The sequence below is a fragment of the Lepidochelys kempii genome, chromosome 15, assembly GCF_965140265.1.
Source record: "Lepidochelys kempii isolate rLepKem1 chromosome 15, rLepKem1.hap2, whole genome shotgun sequence".
Classification (NCBI taxonomy): domain Eukaryota; kingdom Metazoa; phylum Chordata; order Testudines; family Cheloniidae; genus Lepidochelys; species Lepidochelys kempii.
The window spans coordinates 25,112,447-25,129,416 of NC_133270.1; the positions used below are offsets into that span (position 1 = coordinate 25,112,447).

At 41.6% G+C, this 16,970-nt stretch overlaps 1 protein-coding gene and 1 long non-coding RNA gene across 15 annotated transcripts in view; one reads left to right on the forward strand and one right to left on the reverse strand.

Annotated features, from left to right (window-relative positions):
* LOC140898738 (uncharacterized) lies at positions 1-1,395 on the reverse strand. 2 transcript variants are annotated; one of them, XR_012155080.1, is made up of 2 exons: positions 1,125-1,395; positions 1-126 (listed from the first exon to the last, which is right to left on the reverse strand). It is a non-coding gene; the product is annotated as an uncharacterized lncRNA (long non-coding RNA). The 2 variants fall into 2 exon arrangements; XR_012155081.1 differs by having other exon boundaries at positions 1,104-1,395.
* The window catches only part of SBNO1 (strawberry notch homolog 1), an 88,163-nt gene continuing 72,502 nt past the window's right edge, over positions 1,310-16,970 (forward strand). For 2 of the 13 annotated variants that reach the window (XM_073312987.1, XM_073312986.1), the window contains exons 1-4: positions 11,478-11,611; positions 12,268-12,372; positions 13,320-13,629; positions 16,152-16,252. In XM_073312987.1, the coding sequence (XP_073169088.1) occupies positions 11,480-11,611; positions 12,268-12,372; positions 13,320-13,629; positions 16,152-16,252 (648 nt within the window). In that variant the 5' untranslated portion in view covers positions 11,478-11,479. Of the gene's footprint in view, positions 1,566-3,238; positions 3,274-4,219; positions 4,283-5,999; positions 6,061-6,743; positions 6,773-7,285; positions 7,411-10,288; positions 10,376-11,477; positions 11,612-12,267; positions 12,373-13,319; positions 13,630-16,151; positions 16,253-16,970 lie in introns of those variants that run through there. The other 11 variants (XM_073312984.1, XM_073312996.1, XM_073312988.1 and 8 more) reach the window with 10 other exon arrangements.

The window sequence follows — 16,970 nt, forward strand, 5'->3', positions numbered from 1 at the left end:
TATAGTTTTTATTTTATTTTTTTTACAGTGCAGGCTCTTAAGGTCCGTGATGGAGTAGCAGAGACGGCTGTCATCGCAGAGCCCTTGAGCTGGGCAGGAGTCCTCCAATTCATGAGAAGACACTTCCTAAGAGAAAAAAACAGCAGTGAGAACTGTGGACTTAAGCCAGGAAGTCTGTAGTTCAGGTGATCTCAGTGTTGGGAAGTAGTTCAGTTGGATCTTGTCACAGACCCTACTCGACTGCTGAAAGTTTTATGCCTCTAGAGGTAAAGAGCACCTAACACGAGGTGTTATGCACCTAAAGAATACACGAGAGGCCTGGTTTAGTAACCACATAATCAATGGTACCCCTTAGCCATGGGGTGGGTACCGAAGAGGGGCCTAACTTGCACCGATTTAGTGTTCACTGGACATGCATGGTGCCAGGCATGTGCCAAGCAGGAGCAGAGGCTGCAAGAATAGCAACTGGCAGGGAGGGGCACGGGAAGGCAGCCGACTGCCCACTGTCCCACGCACCTCTCGCCTCCTCAGTTTAGCAGCACCTGCTATAAGCAGACTAAACAGCTGGTGAGGGCCCTGAGCAGCTCAACGGGGGAGGGCTATTCGCTATTTGAGTGTGGGTGGGTGGGTGGGGGGGCAAATATTCCTGTGCAGGGCCCCCAGCGGGCTAGCGCCGCCTCTGCAGCTTAGCAGGCTGCACCCGCAGGCCCGCTCAGGGACTGTCGCCCCGCCGCAGCTCTGCCAGGCCCGGCCGCCGCAGCACTCAAGGCCGCCCAGGCAAGGAACCTGTGAGGCGCACGAGCCCAGGACCCGGCGGAAGAAGACGCAGCAAGCGGGGCGAGCCCGCGCCTGCGCTCGTCCTCTCTGAGGCCCTCACTGACGCTAAACCTTGCGCACGCGCGTAACCCTACAACCGTGACCTCATCACCATGGCTCTGGTTCAGACCCTTCTCCCATCGTGCCACGCGCAGAAGACGACGGCGCCTCCCGTCTTGCGTACGCACGCACGCCAACGACCGCCAGCGTACGGGATCACGTGACTCCCAGCAGCCGACTTCTCGCTCTCCCCTCCCCCACCCACCGAAAACTGGGCCTGCACTGACATTCTCGTCTACGGCAACTACCATGGGCTAGTCCCGACAGAAGAAGTCGGGCCCCAGGGCGGTCGGGGAGCTCCGTCGAGCGGTCCAGGAATTTCTTCCTTCACCCTCAACCCGCGGACGCTAAAGGCACCGCGTCACGTGATGGGAGAGAACGCGGGGAGAAGAAGAGATGGCCACTCCTCTGATGGGAGGGGCAGTGAGAACAAGTCAGGTGGTGCAGAGCGCGCGCCCAGCCGCGACGCGACATACTGGTGTCCCGTGGATGTGGCGCGCGGCGTCCGGCGGGAGGAGGGGCGCCAAGCGGTGAGGTCACGTGTTGCGGCGGCGGCGCCGGCCCTAGGCCCCTCCTCCATGAGAGGGGAGGCAGGGCGGGCAAACATGGCGGCGGTGAGTTAGAAAGCGTCGGACGGCGGGGCTGGCGGCGGATACTTCCAGGAGCGGCCGTGGAGGGATCGAGAGCGAGTGAGTCCTGCCCTGCCTTCTTGCCCGACGCCGCGGGCTGGAGGGCTCCCCGGCCGCCTCAGGCGGTCCCTGCTCGACGGGGCCGCGGCAGTCGCGGGGATCCCCCCCCCTCAGCTCCCGGTCTGGGCAGCCACGCACCAAGCGGGGCCAGGCATTGTCCCACGGCCTGCCCCACTCTGGCCCCAGACAGTGCGGGTAGGAGGCCCTTGGCGAGAGCCACGCGGGGTGGGGGGCGGCCGGTGCATGGGCATTGTCTGGAGGTGGGGACTCGGTGGGCAGGGGGATGTCGATCGCCCGTGCAGCCCCTTCCTCTAAGCGTGACCCCCCAACCCGAGCAGCCGGCCCCGCAGTGACTGCCTCCCCCAGAGTGTCCCCTTGTCGGCAGAGACGTGCCCCCCCACGCCCCATACCCTTCTGAAGTCTTGTTGAGTGGAGGGCGCTAATCGCTGCAGCGTGGGGGGATGGGGGTTGGCTAGGCGGTGTGGGGCCGGCTGACACGTTACACCTGCGGGGGTCACTGCCCCAGAAGAGAGCGAACTTTCCTGCCGTTGGCTGGTCGCACGTATCTGTACGGCGAAGTTTCAGCTCCTGGGTTTATTGAAATTGTCTTGTAGGATCCGGTGGATAACGGCAGAGAGAACTTGTGGCCCTTATAACGTGGCGGGGCGAGTCCCCCCTCCCCCCCCCCCGTTTTCTGGTTGGTTAAGCAAAATCGCCTCATTATCTAATATTTCTAACCACTGTCGTTTGTGTCTACTTAATCGCTTGGTTAATTGTTGCAAATAGAGACTCCCTAGCGACGGGAGAAGACTAGCTTTAAAAGAGGTTTGGCCTTTGGTGCTTCACTGGCTTTAAATATTGTATTTGTAGAACCTCCTACGATCTCTGTAAACTTAATGCTGTTGTTAAGGGAATTCTTAAGGTGTTGGAGATCTGAAAACAAAAGTAGTTTATGGGACGCAATTACGCAGCCAATTCTAACCCAACCCGGAAGTTTATGTCCTGAACACGTGTTTGTGGGCAAGGTTAGGAGGCTGAGGGTCGCTGACCCTTTAGTGAGAGGAATCTGTTCGTTAACGTTTGTGTGAATAGCGAGCAAAGTGCTCAAGGGTCCCTGCAGTCAACTGGGATCAGTGTTGGGATTGAATGCCACAAACAGTAACGATTAACGAATGAGCCTCAAGGTCCGGTTAACTCTGACAGCACACCACAAAGGTTGCTGGGGAGAGTAATCACTTAACAAGGAAATGCTCCTAAACTTTATTGAGAAGAGAGGCCTTGTCTTTTTCAGTCACTATGAATTTTTTTAAAAAAAGATGATATCCCAGCCTTTTTATTTGAGGGGGAGGTTACGTCTGTTTAAAAGTTCTCTCTGAAATAGATACATTCTTAGCAGGTCATGTATGGTGTTTAAAGAATGGGCTAATCAGTTGAAGTGTAAAGGGATACAGTTTAAAATTATATGACAAATTTACAAATCTTATTTATTTTTCACTGTTTTTAGGCTACTCATTGCATTTTATGTTGCTTAATAAGTTTCACTTAGTTTTCATTAACTAATACAGTGGGACAGTATTTAAAGTTTTTATAGATGTTTAGACTTCAACAATTTTCATTTACTTTTTTTAAAAATGAAACTATTAAAGTTTCACAACTTTTTTTATTACTTCTAGATTTTTGGGGCTTGATCTGCCTGATGGAAATTGATGTATGTATACAATGGTGTATATTGTGTTGTGATACAGTATTCGTATTGACGGGTTTCAGAGGTACACTGCATGCTTAAAGGGCCATAAATTTACCTGAATCTAAAAATGACACTTCTGAAAAATGAAAATAGGATATATCTCTCCCACCTTCTTCCTTCCCACAATCTATCCCTTGTTTTCTAGAATAAGTTCTTTTCTCATCTGGTGCTAAAATGGTGTGAGAGATTGACATTAACTGTAGGTGCTTGAGGAGGGTTCCAGGGGCAGACAGATAATTGAAAAGAACTGTCTTGCGTAACTCAGTCTATACTAGTACTGTCTTCTGGACTGAAGTAGAGAGAGGTTGGTGACCCCCAATACTTTATTGGAGACACTCTCATTCTCCAGAATCTTACTTTTCAAGGTGTTTTTTGTTTGTTTGTTTGTTTGTTTTTTTCCAAGTATCTAGCTCTTAGGGAACAATTGTTATTGAGAACTGTGAACTGACTCATTCATTTCAATGGAGGTGCTAACTTAAATTCCCAATTACAATTTAAACATGGTCATGATGATAACTGCATGTAAGGAAAGAAAGGAGAGGGATGAAAATCTGCACAGTCTGAGGCACTAATTTCTTTTTGACTCAACAATTAAATGTTGCTTGGGAGGGAGACACCAATTTTTTCCCCCATCCAGTGACACATCTGAGCTTCTCCTCCTCCATGGTTGGGGATTGCTTTTTTTTCTGGAAAGGTGGCTCCTCCCTGTGCTGGAGGCTGTCTGCAGGCTTGAGCAGACATTGCTGTATTAACTAAACTTGGGTTGCTTTCAGGATTTTCTTTGCAGCTATGATGACTAGTAATATATATATTTTTTTAAATTGAAAACTTAGATTCTGATGTCATTGCACGACACTAAGAGCCAGAGTGCTAGGCGTGTGCCTATTTTTCCTTTGCCTTATTCCAGACTTGCCTGGGGATATCTGAACCCATTGCAGAGGAGCCAAGCCTAAGGAATCCATCAGATCTTGTATGGTGATGTTTTGAATATCTGCACAGTTTAATATGTGTGGCATCTCATTTTGGTTTCTGAAGGAGGCAGAGCTTGTGAGACCAGTGCTTTTTCCAGTTTGAGTTCTGTATGTCTTGTCGTCCTAGCAGAATCCTTGCTAATAATCTCAAGTAAATTTTACTATGATCTTATTTTTTGACAAGGCATTTCAGATCACTTGGGGTAATGTAAGAAATTATCTCAGGACAGATTACTATGCCGTGTATGGTAATAATTGGAGGTGGAGAGGGAGAATGCTAATTGTTACAAATAGAGCCTCTCTAGTGATGGGAGAAGATTAGCTGGAAAAGATGTTTGGTCCTTGGTGCTTCACTGGCTTTAAATGTTCTTTTTATAGGACCTCCTTTCATCTCCGTAAGCTTAATGCTGTTGTTCAGGGAATTCTTAAGGTGCTGGAGGTCTGAAAACAAAAGTAGTTTATGGGACGCAATTACGCAGCCAATTCTAACCCAACCCGGAAGTTTATGTCCTGAACACGTGTTTGTGGGCAAGGTTAGGAGGCTGAGGGTCGCTGACCCTTTAGTGAGAGGAACCTGTTCGTTAATAGTTGTGTGAATAGTGAGCAAAGTGCTCAAGGGTCCTTGCGACCAACTGGGATCAATGTTGGGATTGAATGCCACAAACAGTAACGATTAACGAATGAGCCTCGAGGTCCAGTTCACTCTGACAGCACACCACAAAGGTTGCTAAGGAGAGTAATCACTTAACAAGGAAATGCTCTTAAACTTTGTTGAGAAGAGAGGCAGCACCTTTTTCAGTCACTATGAATTTAAAAAAAAAAAAATATAAGATCCCAACCTTTTTATTTGAGGGGGACGTTACGTCTGTTAAAAAGTTCTTTCTGAAATAGATACATTCTTAGAAGGTCATGGATCCTGTTAAAGAATGGGCTAAGCTAGTGGTTTTCAAATTGCGGGTCGTGACCCAGTACTGGGTCACGGAATGTAAGGCAATGGGTCACGGCAGTTCTGGTGAGCACCACCGACCAGGCTGTTAAAAGTCCTGTCGGTGGTGCTGCCTGGCTAAGGCAGGCTAGTCCCCACCTGTTCTGATACCACGCTGCTAACTGAGAGCTGCCTGAGGTTAGCCTGCACCCCAGTCCCCCGCCCTGAGGCCCCCCCCCCAACCCAGAGCCCTCTCCTGCACTCTAAACCGCTCATCCCTGGCCCCACCCCAGAGCCAGCACCCTCGCACCCCAAACCTCTGCCCCAACCCTGAGCCCCTCCCACACCCTGAGCTCCTCATCCCCAGCTTTGTTGAGAAGCGGGCATCAACAATTTTCTTCAACTGGGTTGCCAGGAAAAAAAAAGTTTTTGAAAACCACTGTGCTAATCAGTTGAAATGTAAAGGGAAACAGTTTAAAAGTATCTGACAAATTTACAAACCTGATTTATCTTTCACTGTTTTATTTAGGAAAAAGAAAAGGAGTACTTGTGACACCTTAGAGACTAACCAATTTATTTGAGCATGCATCTGATGAAGTGAGCTGTAGCTCATGAAAGCTTATGCTCAAATAAATTGGTTAGTCTCTAAGGTGCCACGAGTACTCCTTTTCTTTTTGCGAATACAGACTAACACGGCTGTTACTCTGAAACCTGTTTTATTTAGACTGCTCGTTGCATTTTTATGTTGTGTATGGTTTATTGCATTTTTTTTTTGCAGTGTATGGTAGCAACTGGAGGTGGAGAGGGAAAATGTTTGCATGGAAGCTACAGCAAGGATTTTAGTGGTAAAGGGTGAGCAAAGGCTTTTAGCACTCTTGACAATAAGATGTGTTACCTTGGGTTTTTAGCATTCCACATGGTGTGAGACATTAGGTTCACAGGGGCTATGCCATAGGTATCAATTCTTTACATATTAGCCAGTGGCTTGGAGGGTTTGGTGGAAGCCACTGCAGATTGACTGACTGTGGCAATTGCAAACACACAGTTAAATGCAATTTATGAATAGAGAAGTTCTAAAAATGTCATGGTATATTTAGTGTTGTGTGACCTGGTGGGGGGCTTTTTTTAAAACGGAAAATCTTTCTGGGCTTGAAGTTATTACCACCCTTCTTTCCTTTTGGGGAAAAAAGTAGGCTGGACATCTGTTTCTGAATATTTTAGATTTATGCTCCTGCTTTTGCACTTTCCACCAGGGCTAAAACAGGGAAGGTGCGAGACAAAGATTGGCAGGTTGGCACGGATACATGCCGTAATAAAAACGGCATTGAGAATATTGGCAGTTGTGTTTTGTTCTTAAATCAGAAGCTTATTTTGCGTGATTTGAGAAGAAATGGGTTTATGTAATACATAATGTTAATCTCTTTTACCTTGAAAAAATAGCTTTGTAGTGGCATCATACAAAATGTGTTCTGAGCCATTTTTGTACCATCTTTTTTGTTATGACAGTAACTTGGATTTTTCTTTCTGCTTTCTAGAAAAAGTGAGTTGTACCGTTGCTGTCAAGGTATCTATTAGTTGTATAACAATTTTTTGTTTTGTACTTCAGCTTTTTTTTGTGACTCTTCTAACAGGTTGGGTCTTGTTGCTTAGTAGTATTGGGACAGTTTACAGATGACTTTAAAAAAAAATTCAACAATGAGAATTTTAGGGAACAGCTTGTAATATTGTCAACTCTTTTTAAAGCAACTTTTGTGGGGATCTCGGGATGCAAGAAATAGCGGCTTTTGATAAAGTAACTTTTGCTTATGCTAACTAAAAAGCCTTATACTTTGAAAAAATTATGGAGTTGTATCTTGACTTGATTAGCTTAGTTTTAGGTTTGACTACCTGAATGTAAGAATATAAACAATAAGGTATTAAGATGTAGCTTTTTTTCTGATGTACTTCTGTTGTGTTTTTGGATTCTAAATTAAAGCAAAACTGAGTAGTTGAAACTTATATGTTGGGCTTAGTTATGTGGGTTAAGTTTCACAAAACATAAGATTAGCTATTATTTATTGAATGTTTTTAACTTCAGTGACAGTGTCAGGAGTTCAGTATTCCCCTAGTGTTTGCAACCAGAACACTATAGCTTTGTTCAGATTATTCAGAAACCAGATTCCTGAAACTAACTAGTCCAGAGTCATCCAAACTGAATGCTATGTAAGTAAACCGTTGCAGTTCTTTTATTTAATCTAAATTGTTAGCAATAGATATTTTTTAAGGGAATTTAAAAGTGGAGGGACTTATATGAGGGAGAGTGGCAATTGGGATGTCTTCTGGAGATTATTGTGATCATACAGCTGGAGTGCTTAAATTTTATAAGGGTGAGTATAAAACTAAACTTGGTTATTCTAGGACAGGGGTTCTCAAACTGGGGGTCGCGAGCTGTCAACCTCCACCCCAAACATCACTTTGCCTCCAGCATTTATAATGGTGTTAAATGTATAAAAAAGTGTTTTTAATTTATAAGGGGGGGTCGCGCTCAGAGGCTTGCTATGTGAAAGGGGTCACCCGTAAAAAAGTTTGAGAGCCACTGTTGTAGGAACATATGAATTGCTATACTAGTTCCAACTAGTGGTCATCCTTTGTAGACCCTGCAGTAGGCAGGTATGAGATAACTTGCCCCCACGGAAAGCTTCTTCCTACCCCTTTTAGTTGTTGGCTTATACTCAAGCATGAGTATTTATCTCTTGTTTGTTAATATTTATAACCCGGGATATTCTTAATATATACGCTAAACTTTTAAGTGTCTTGCTTTGAGTTCCACAGACTAATTGTCCATTTTGTAGGAAAGTCTTTTTTCACCCCAGTTTTGGATTTGTCCCATCTCTGTTCTCTAAATCACCCCTTATTGCTATATTATGGGAGAAGATAGATTGAAAACTTCTGTTCACCCCATTCATTGTTTTTGCATACTTTTATCATGCCCCCTCACTCAACTCCATTTTGATAGACAGTCCCAATCTTTTCCGTTGCCTTTCATGAGATTTTCCCTGTGCTTAATCATTCTAGTCACCTGTCTCTAAGCTTACTTTATTTCCGCCATCTCCTGATAGAGATGGGGTGACCAAAACTAAACACAGTATTCCAGGTGGGGACATCTTGTTGATTTGTAGAATTCCATTATGATTTCCTCATTTAGTCTCTCCCCATTCACCTTTACACTGTGTGCTCTTTTGGCCACATTGAGCAAAAGTCTTCATTGAGCTAGTAACAGTGATATGCAGGTTTCTTTACTGGGTTCTAAGTAAACTATCAATTCAGAAAAGCGTGTGCGTACTTCACATTGAAGGGAATAATCTGCATTACTTTGCATATGTCCACATAGAACTACTACTTCCACTATGAAGTTCTTTCTGAAGTTCCTGGAACTTCTCCAGTATTGACTAAACCATGTCTTCTGCAAATTTTGTTGTCTTGCTACTCCCACCCTTTTCCAGTTAATTTATAAATGTACCGATCACTGCCAAGTCTGGAACCTTGTGGCATCCCACTGTTAACCTTTTCTCAGGATGAAAATTAATCATTTTTTCCTACTTTGATTTTTGCCTTAATCCAGTTTCTCAACTGACTAGTTTTTTTAGTAGCCTCTTTTGGGGGATGGTCAAAGGCCTTATGAAAGTTTAAATTGTCACCTTTTTCTTTTATTTGTTTATTGACTTATTCAGATAATTCTAAAAGACTAGTGAGATGGTTTTTCTTTGAGGAAGCAGCAGTGCAACTAGATCTCCTCATCATGATGTTCTAGGTATCTTATATTTAATTCAACCAAGTACAGAAGTAAGGTCACTCTGAATGCCTTAAAGAAAAAAGTACAATATTTGTTACCCTATAATACTTTGATATAATATCTGGCTTTAATGGGATTATATGTTTTACTGACAGTTAAATCTGGATGTGTCCTCTTCGATTTGGGGCTCTCTCTGTCCTCACATCTTGGCCGTGTCTAAGTCTTGTCTTTTTTTTTTTCTGCATAACATCTCTAAGATGCAGCTTTTCATCTTCATCCCTACAATTAAAACTATCAAGTAAGCTCTCAGCTCGCATCTTGATTACTGACTGCAACATCCTTCTTTTTGGCTTTTACAATCCAATCCAGCGTCACCCTCTCTTCAGATTCCTCCACTGGCTTCTCTTTCTCGATCGTATCAAACATAAGCTACTTGTATTCACTTCCAAGGCCCAGAGCTGTAGCTCACGAAAGCTTATGCTCAAATAAATTGGTTAGTCTCTAAGGTGCCACAAGTACTCCTTTTCTTTTTACTTCCAAGGCCCGTCAGTCAGTCCCCATCCTACCTATTATCTCATTTGCTGTTGAGCAGTCAGTGCCAGCTTCTGCTTGTCTACTTGTTATATTTTCAAACAAGCACATTCCTGTCTTCCCCCATGCTGCCCATTTGCTTGGGAAGTTTCCCTGTAAAAATCTACAAAGCCATCTCATTATGCAACTCCAAAACCCCCCTAAAGCTCTCTTTTGCCATGATGCTACAAAAAAAATTAACAGGCTGTTGGTGTGGTGAAATCACTGCCTGTCGTATTGACCAACATTTCCTCATTGTTTCCTTGTGCTCCCCCATATGTGTCCATCTGTTGTCTCTTGAGGGCCATCTTTTTGTTCTGTTTGTACAGCATCTAGCAGTGGGGTCCTTATCCTTGACTAGGGCTCCTAGACACTATGGTAATAGCTACTAACTTCATTCTTAAACTGATTTACTGAATTTACATTATCCGTTCCAGCATGTTTTTCTTTTGACACCTCAATCTTTGCCAGTACCTCTTCTATTACTAGAAGAGAGCAGGTATCTCCTCAACAATGGGCAGTGTAGAACTAGGGAGCACAAGAATTTTGGATCTTTGAGCTTTGTTTGTTACCTGTTCCGGCAATTGTCAGCAGTGTAGGTGCTGATAACCAAGTGTTGAACATATCTTAGCTATGAGTGCAGACAAGGATAAACTGCTTAGCATTGTTTTGAAAACTTTGGATAAAACCATGTTTCTGAAACAATGCTGAATGTTTTGTCCTTTTCTATGCTTACAGCTAAACAGAGTTCATCTACACAGAGTGCAGACACCTGTAGTCAACAGTGAGTAAACTCTAGGAATTCAAGCAAGGCTATACAGAAAAGTGAGTAACTGTAATGTTTGAGCAAAAACTGAGTCCCTTTGTGGAATAAAAGCGGATATTTGTATTATGATTTGTAATAACTGGGCTTCCCCTCTCCCCCAAAAACATGGAATATTTGACTTCTTAATTTACTCCAAGACAGTATTAAAACTTAATTTTAACAGGTTTCAGAGTAACAGCCGTGTTAGTCTGTATTCGGAAAAAGAAAAGGAGTATTTGTGGCACCTTAGAGACTAACCAATTTATTTGAGCATAAGCTTTTGTGAGCGATGAAGTGAGCTGTAGCTCACGAAAGCTTATGCTCAAATAAATTGGTTAGTCTCTAAGGTGCCACAAGTCCTCCTTTTCTTTTTAATTTTAACAGCTATCCTATACATGAAAAGCCCATGGCCTACCTTTTGCTCTGAGTGTCCCAATGCTGACTTAATACATTAAATACAGCAGTTGACCATCTATCCTGCTCACTATGTGAAAAATTATCTCAAATTCATTTATGGTACAAAAACTAAAAGATTTTTAGTTTAATATAAAACAAGTATTTCTAGAACTACTTAATTTTAACGGACTTTTCCTAAATTCTTGTCTCATTAAGCAGGTACTGAATTGTTATAGGCTAAACAAACCAATTATTTTTAACTAGTAGCTAAGTACTTCTCCCTGCTTAGGCAATGTGCTTTAGGGGCTGTTCTTAAAGGGACACAACATAAATGGCACTTCCATCTCACCACTTTTGCCTACTAGTATTACTTGAAACTCCTACAATTACCAAAACAAAGGCTAGAAGAAAGCTTTTTAAACTTTGTTTACTTTATGCATTTGATAGCATCTTGTGAATAGTTAGGTTTTCATTGGATCCCCTTTTTATGTAGATCTTGTACGTAAGTGAGAAATATTTTTTAATTTTGAAAAATTGAGCACAAAACCACAGGCATTGTCAAGAGACTCTGGGCACATTTAGATCCTGAAACTTGTTTTATGAAAGTGACTGACTAATTTGACTGTGCCCTTAGAAATCAGATAAAGAAATATAAAATGCTAAAGGTTTTGCAGGATAAACAATGATTACAATTGTAACTTGTGGTCTTATTTATTTTTGTTTTAGAGATGGTGGAGCCAGGACAAGATCTGTTGCTTGCTGCTTTGAGTGAGAGTGGAATCAGTCCAAATGATCTATTTGATATTGACCCTGCGGACATGGGCCTTGCAACCCCAGCACCAGCGCCAGCTGTTCAGCAGGTTAAAAATGAGAGCTTTTTAAAATTAACCAATATTGCATAATATAGAATCATAGACTTTTTTTGTTAACGGTTGTGAAAGAATGGAATTGTTGTATGTTTTCATTGCTATGCTGGGCTTGTGTATGGAAAAAATTGAGATGGTAATCACCTGTCTTAAATATGTATTTTAGAAATCAAAATTATGTACGTTATTGACTGAACTTGTATTAATATGAGTTATATATACTTTCTAGGGCCACAATGTCATGTATCCACACATAGAACTTCCATTGATATGTCTTGGGTGGCTTTTCTCTCCTTCGAAGCAAGAGAGAGAATTGATTTAATCTCTAGGACAGCTTACACACCCCAAGAATGGAACACATTTTTGGACATGGACCGGAAAACAATAGTCTGTCAACAGAAATGAAATTGCAAAACTCGCTCAGTTTTCGCAGCCGTTAACTGGAAAGGCTTTATGCTTGAATCAATTTTGGAGGCAAAGTCAATGGCTTGGTGTGCTACCATCTTGATTTCTAATGAAACCAGGATTATTAACAGGCAAAGTTGGTCATTAGTTTTAAAATGGGGGGGGCGGGGATAGTAGTAAAGGTTTTCATTCTTTTTTTCCTACTAAAACTAGTACCTGATCGTGCTTGCTTTCTTTCTCTCTAGTCAGTGCCACTTAGTGCATTAGAACTAGGCTTGGAGACTGAGGCAACAGTTGCTGTTAAACAAGAACCAGAGACTGTATCTACTCCAGCACTGTTAAATGTCAGGGTAAGAGCTGACATGTTTAGAGTTTTGTATGTGTAAAATAGTGAAGTGAAAAAGTGAGGAAGGCCTAAAAATTGTTGGCTCTTAGCCATCCCTTCAGTATAGTTTGTAATACAGATAAAAATTCTTTCCCTGCTTTTTCAGTAACACTCACTTTTGAAGGGTTGGCCTGATGTGTAAGAGATGCCATGTGTTAGATCAAGCCAGATTTAAAGGGAAAAATTGTTTAAGGAAGAGCCCAGTTTCATTTCTTATGAGTACATTTAGAATAAGGATGCCATTAAACCTGATGCTTTTAGGTACCATATATTATCCTAAATTGGGAGACTGAGAATTCTGGATGTATTATGCGGAATATCAGTTAACATAGAAGTTATGAACAAGATAATCTTTATTTTTCTAAAGATAACATAAAGTAGAAGTAGATCAATATCTTGAGGGTAGGGTTAACAAAGAATCTCCACAGAAAAAGGAGTTCTAAAATAGACATTAGTTGATTTATAAACTAATGGTAAAACCATGTTGTGCAGTGTGTAAGATTTCTTTACAACCCAAGCTTCTCCACACAGCGGATGTACTTTGTGTCTGAACGGTGAAATCCTTTTTTCTTACCTGTTCTTTCCTCTTCTCTTTGGAAAAGAAACCTGTGAATCTGGATCCTCCCATGAAGCAACACTCATGCATTTTGGAAGAAGCTTCTTTCTCAGGCTTCCACATCCTGAGATAAAATGGCATTCTATCATCAGTTGGTTGTGCTATGGAAAGATAATATTGACAGTCCACCAACTTAAGAGCAAAAAAAACCCCTCACACTGCTTAAATTGATACCTCCTGTCCTCTAGCTGAAAGGCATATAACAGAAGTTTTGCTTTCCGAGTATTGTCACTTTTGAGAATCATCATGATATTTCCAAAACAGGAAAATCTCACATTTTTGTTTTTCTTTTCTAGCAGCCACCATCAACCACAACCTTTGTGCTGAATCAAATAAATCAGCTTCCAACTTTGGGGACTACAATAGTAATGACAAAAACCACACCTGTGACAACTACTAGGCAGACCATCACTGTAGCAAAAATCATTCAGACCAGCACAACGACTCGACCATCGGTTGCAGCACCAGCAGTACGCAATGCCTTGACCACTGCACCTTCAAAGGACCAGGTCCAGCTGAAAGATCTGCTCAAAAACAATAGTCTTAATGAACTAATGAAATTGAAGCCACCTCCGAACATTGCCCAGCCAGTTGCAACAGCAGCTAGTAAGTGGTTCTTTCCCCTTCATCATGTGCATTTTGTTTCAGAAATGTGATACTGAAATAATCTAATAAAGAGATCTTGATGGTGGTCTTTTTGGCTCTCCATGGAGTAAGAGAATAGAATAGCACAGTAACATTAAAATTGAGCCTAGAAAACCTGGCATATGTTGGACTCCATACTTTATTTTTGGAATGTTGAGAAGTTGGAAGCGGCACAAAATGACTGAATTTTTAAAAACTCAAGAACCCTTTGATATGTCCTTTTAAGAATTGAGACAAACTGAAGATAAATTTTTAAATAGGAAGCTGGTAAATGACTGACGTTAGTAATGTTTTGTATATAGCAATTTGTTAATCTTGTTGAAGTTGCATTATTTGAACCTATGCCATTGTCTAATCTCGTGTGTGCACGCGTGCTAGGGGAGTATTGTTCTTAAATGATAGTCACAACCCTTTCTCTCTCCTTCCCAAAAAGAACTTTAGAGCAAGCTAGTATTTTTGACTTCTAGCCATGTTTCTCTAAAGCATCCATTGGGGAGGGAATAAACAGAAATCTGTGCACTTAAAAAAAACCAAAAAACAAAACAAAAAAACCCCCCTCTTTTGTGTTGTAATGTTAAAATCTATTGTGGGTGGTGGCTAATCTTTTTATAGACAATTTAGTGCTTCTCCAATACTCCATATTTAGGGGGAAATTGTTACAGGAATAGTTAAATGGTAAGTTACAAATATTGGGAGATCTAATATGTATAAACATCTGAGATCCTGTGGCAGGATCAAGCCCAGAAACTTAGCTACCAGCTTCACCTTAAATATAGTTGATGCCGTACTGCGGAAGTTTTTGCAAGTCGTGTGTGTGTGTGTGTGTGTGTGTGTGTGTGTGTGTGTGTACGCACGCACCCACCCCCTACCCCCACATAGAAGACTTCCAAAACCATTTATAATTAGTTTACTTTAAGCAGCACTTTGGGTATAGATAGTTTCACAGTTTTCTTTCACTATGTAGAGAACTTTCCCTATTGTGTTGATCTTTCCATACAGGCAAATAAGGACTTAAAAAATAAACTCCTGACATGTGGTACCTGAAATTTTAACTTTCAAGTTCACAATGCACCCCTTTAAACATTAACATGGAATCAGAGGGAGAATTTTTGTTGCCTTAGCGTAATGATTATGTGCCTAGTCTTTTTACAGGGCATGTCATTGTCTCCAATATAGTAGTAACTTCTTGATGTATTTTGTCAGTTGCTGAAGTAGAGTTGAGTCCAATATAACTTTCAGTAGCTTGAGAATTTCTTTATTTTTTAAAAAAATAAACAAGTAGGATATAGTATAGATGAGGCTGGCTGTGAAGACTAGAACAGGAACACAGTCGCATGTCCCATCTTTGTTCCAACTGTTTTCCCAGTCTCCACCAAGATTATAGGTGACTAAAACTAGCTAAAGGTTGAGGTGCTTAATCCGGAAAAACAAGTCAGTGATGCTATAAAGCTTTAACTCCGTTCCCTTATCTCATTTGTGCTTAATGGAAGGCTGTATACCTGATGGAAGATATTATGGAATATCTGGATGATATTCCAAATTCGGGAAGGTGACATTGGTTTTGTAACACGCAACTGCTGAACGTATAATTCAGCTGTCCTATGAAAGGGAAGGTTTTTTTTAAAACAGCCCAGGGTCTACAGAAAGCAGACTCTTTTTTTCTCTTCCCTGATGACATCTTTGCAGAAACGCTTAATAGAACTTGGAAGAATGACGCTTTACAACAGAGCATTTAAATGCTGTCTTAGTATATAATATACAATTTTTAGCTTTTTGTATTTTTATTTAACTCTTCTTACAAAAGTAACCTCTGCAAGTCTTACATTTAACTTATACTTTTGCTTTCACATACTGGAAGCTTGAAAGATAGCTCCTTAACTAAAACATTCACTGTATCCATCCTTGTATAACTATTTGTCTTAGATCTGTACTGTGACTCTCATCACCATTAAATTCTAAAGGGAGGAAAGTGAACAAATGTCTTGTTGTCCATTTGTAGCATTTAAAACAATTCAGTCCAACATGTTAACTTTCTTGCAGAAATAATTGTAGTGTCTCCAAAGGTGGTAAACACCACCAAACCAGGTAAGATCACATCTCTCGATAAAACTGGGTTTGTGGTTTCCTATTAAACTGCCTTAGCTCTCACTATTAAATGGCCTATATAGGGATTTGGTGAAGGTGTCTTCTCTTTAAGTTACATTTAATAGACTCACGCATCTCTCTCAGATACGATGGTACTGGTTAAACTAAAGATTTAAGTACATGTGGCTCCCTCAGAAGGAGGCAACAGGACTAATTTCAGGCACATTCAGAGTTCTATAGATAAATATATTTGGCTATTGTTCTTGAGGAAGTCAGTGTACTATCAAAGATTTCAGATCTTCATTTCCAGCTACCTTGACTGTGTGATGTGTAAATCAATACAACAGAGAAAATGTAAGGAAAATTATTAATTTCTGTAAAATGTAATTTTCTTGTAGCTGATCTAAGCAATGGTGCTGTAAAGAAGGAGGCATCTACAAAAGAAGTAACAAGAATATGGGTAAATGATGTAAAAATGAGAAGTTATTCACCTACTATGGTGAGTAGTAAGAATGAATGGATATAGTTTCTTAAATGAGTTTTATATATAAATGGTCCCAACTGTCTTTATCTAGTTTCAGCAGTTGCTCCTGTAAGTTTCCTAGGTTTCCATAACCACTTAGCACATCTGATTCTGAAGGAGAATTTTCCCTGGCTGCAGTAGTTGTGGAGTGGTTGGTCCAGGCAGACCATATCTCCAGAGCAGTTTCCATGTGAGCTAGGGTGGGAGTCATATGAAGGTCAGGCATCTTTCACAAGAACCCACTGTGCATGCTGATGGGTAATCCTACCTGACCGAAGCTGATGTGCAGCTCTCTCACTCTGCTTTTGGAAACTTCCTCTGTATAAATTTCCCTTCCATGCAGCCAGATACACAGCTCTCCACAGTTTGGGGCTTTTAATGTTTCTGCAGCAAATTGGACCAGCCTTGGGTTGTATGACCATAAGACTCCGTTTCTTCTCCCATTGATATGCTGGGTGTTTAGTGAATAACTAGCACTGATACCATTGAAACGCGCTTAAATCGTACTTCAATGGGAACTAGATTCAAATGAGTCTAGTGTGTGATCTCCAGTATGGCACCTGGAAGCTGTCTAGATCTTTAATATTAAAAGAGCTATCTGATGCTGAAGGGTTTTGTCTTCAGGGATGGAGGATGTTTCTTTTCTGCTTTAAAAAAAAAAAGTGCTTCAGGCATCTGTTGTATAGTAGCCTAG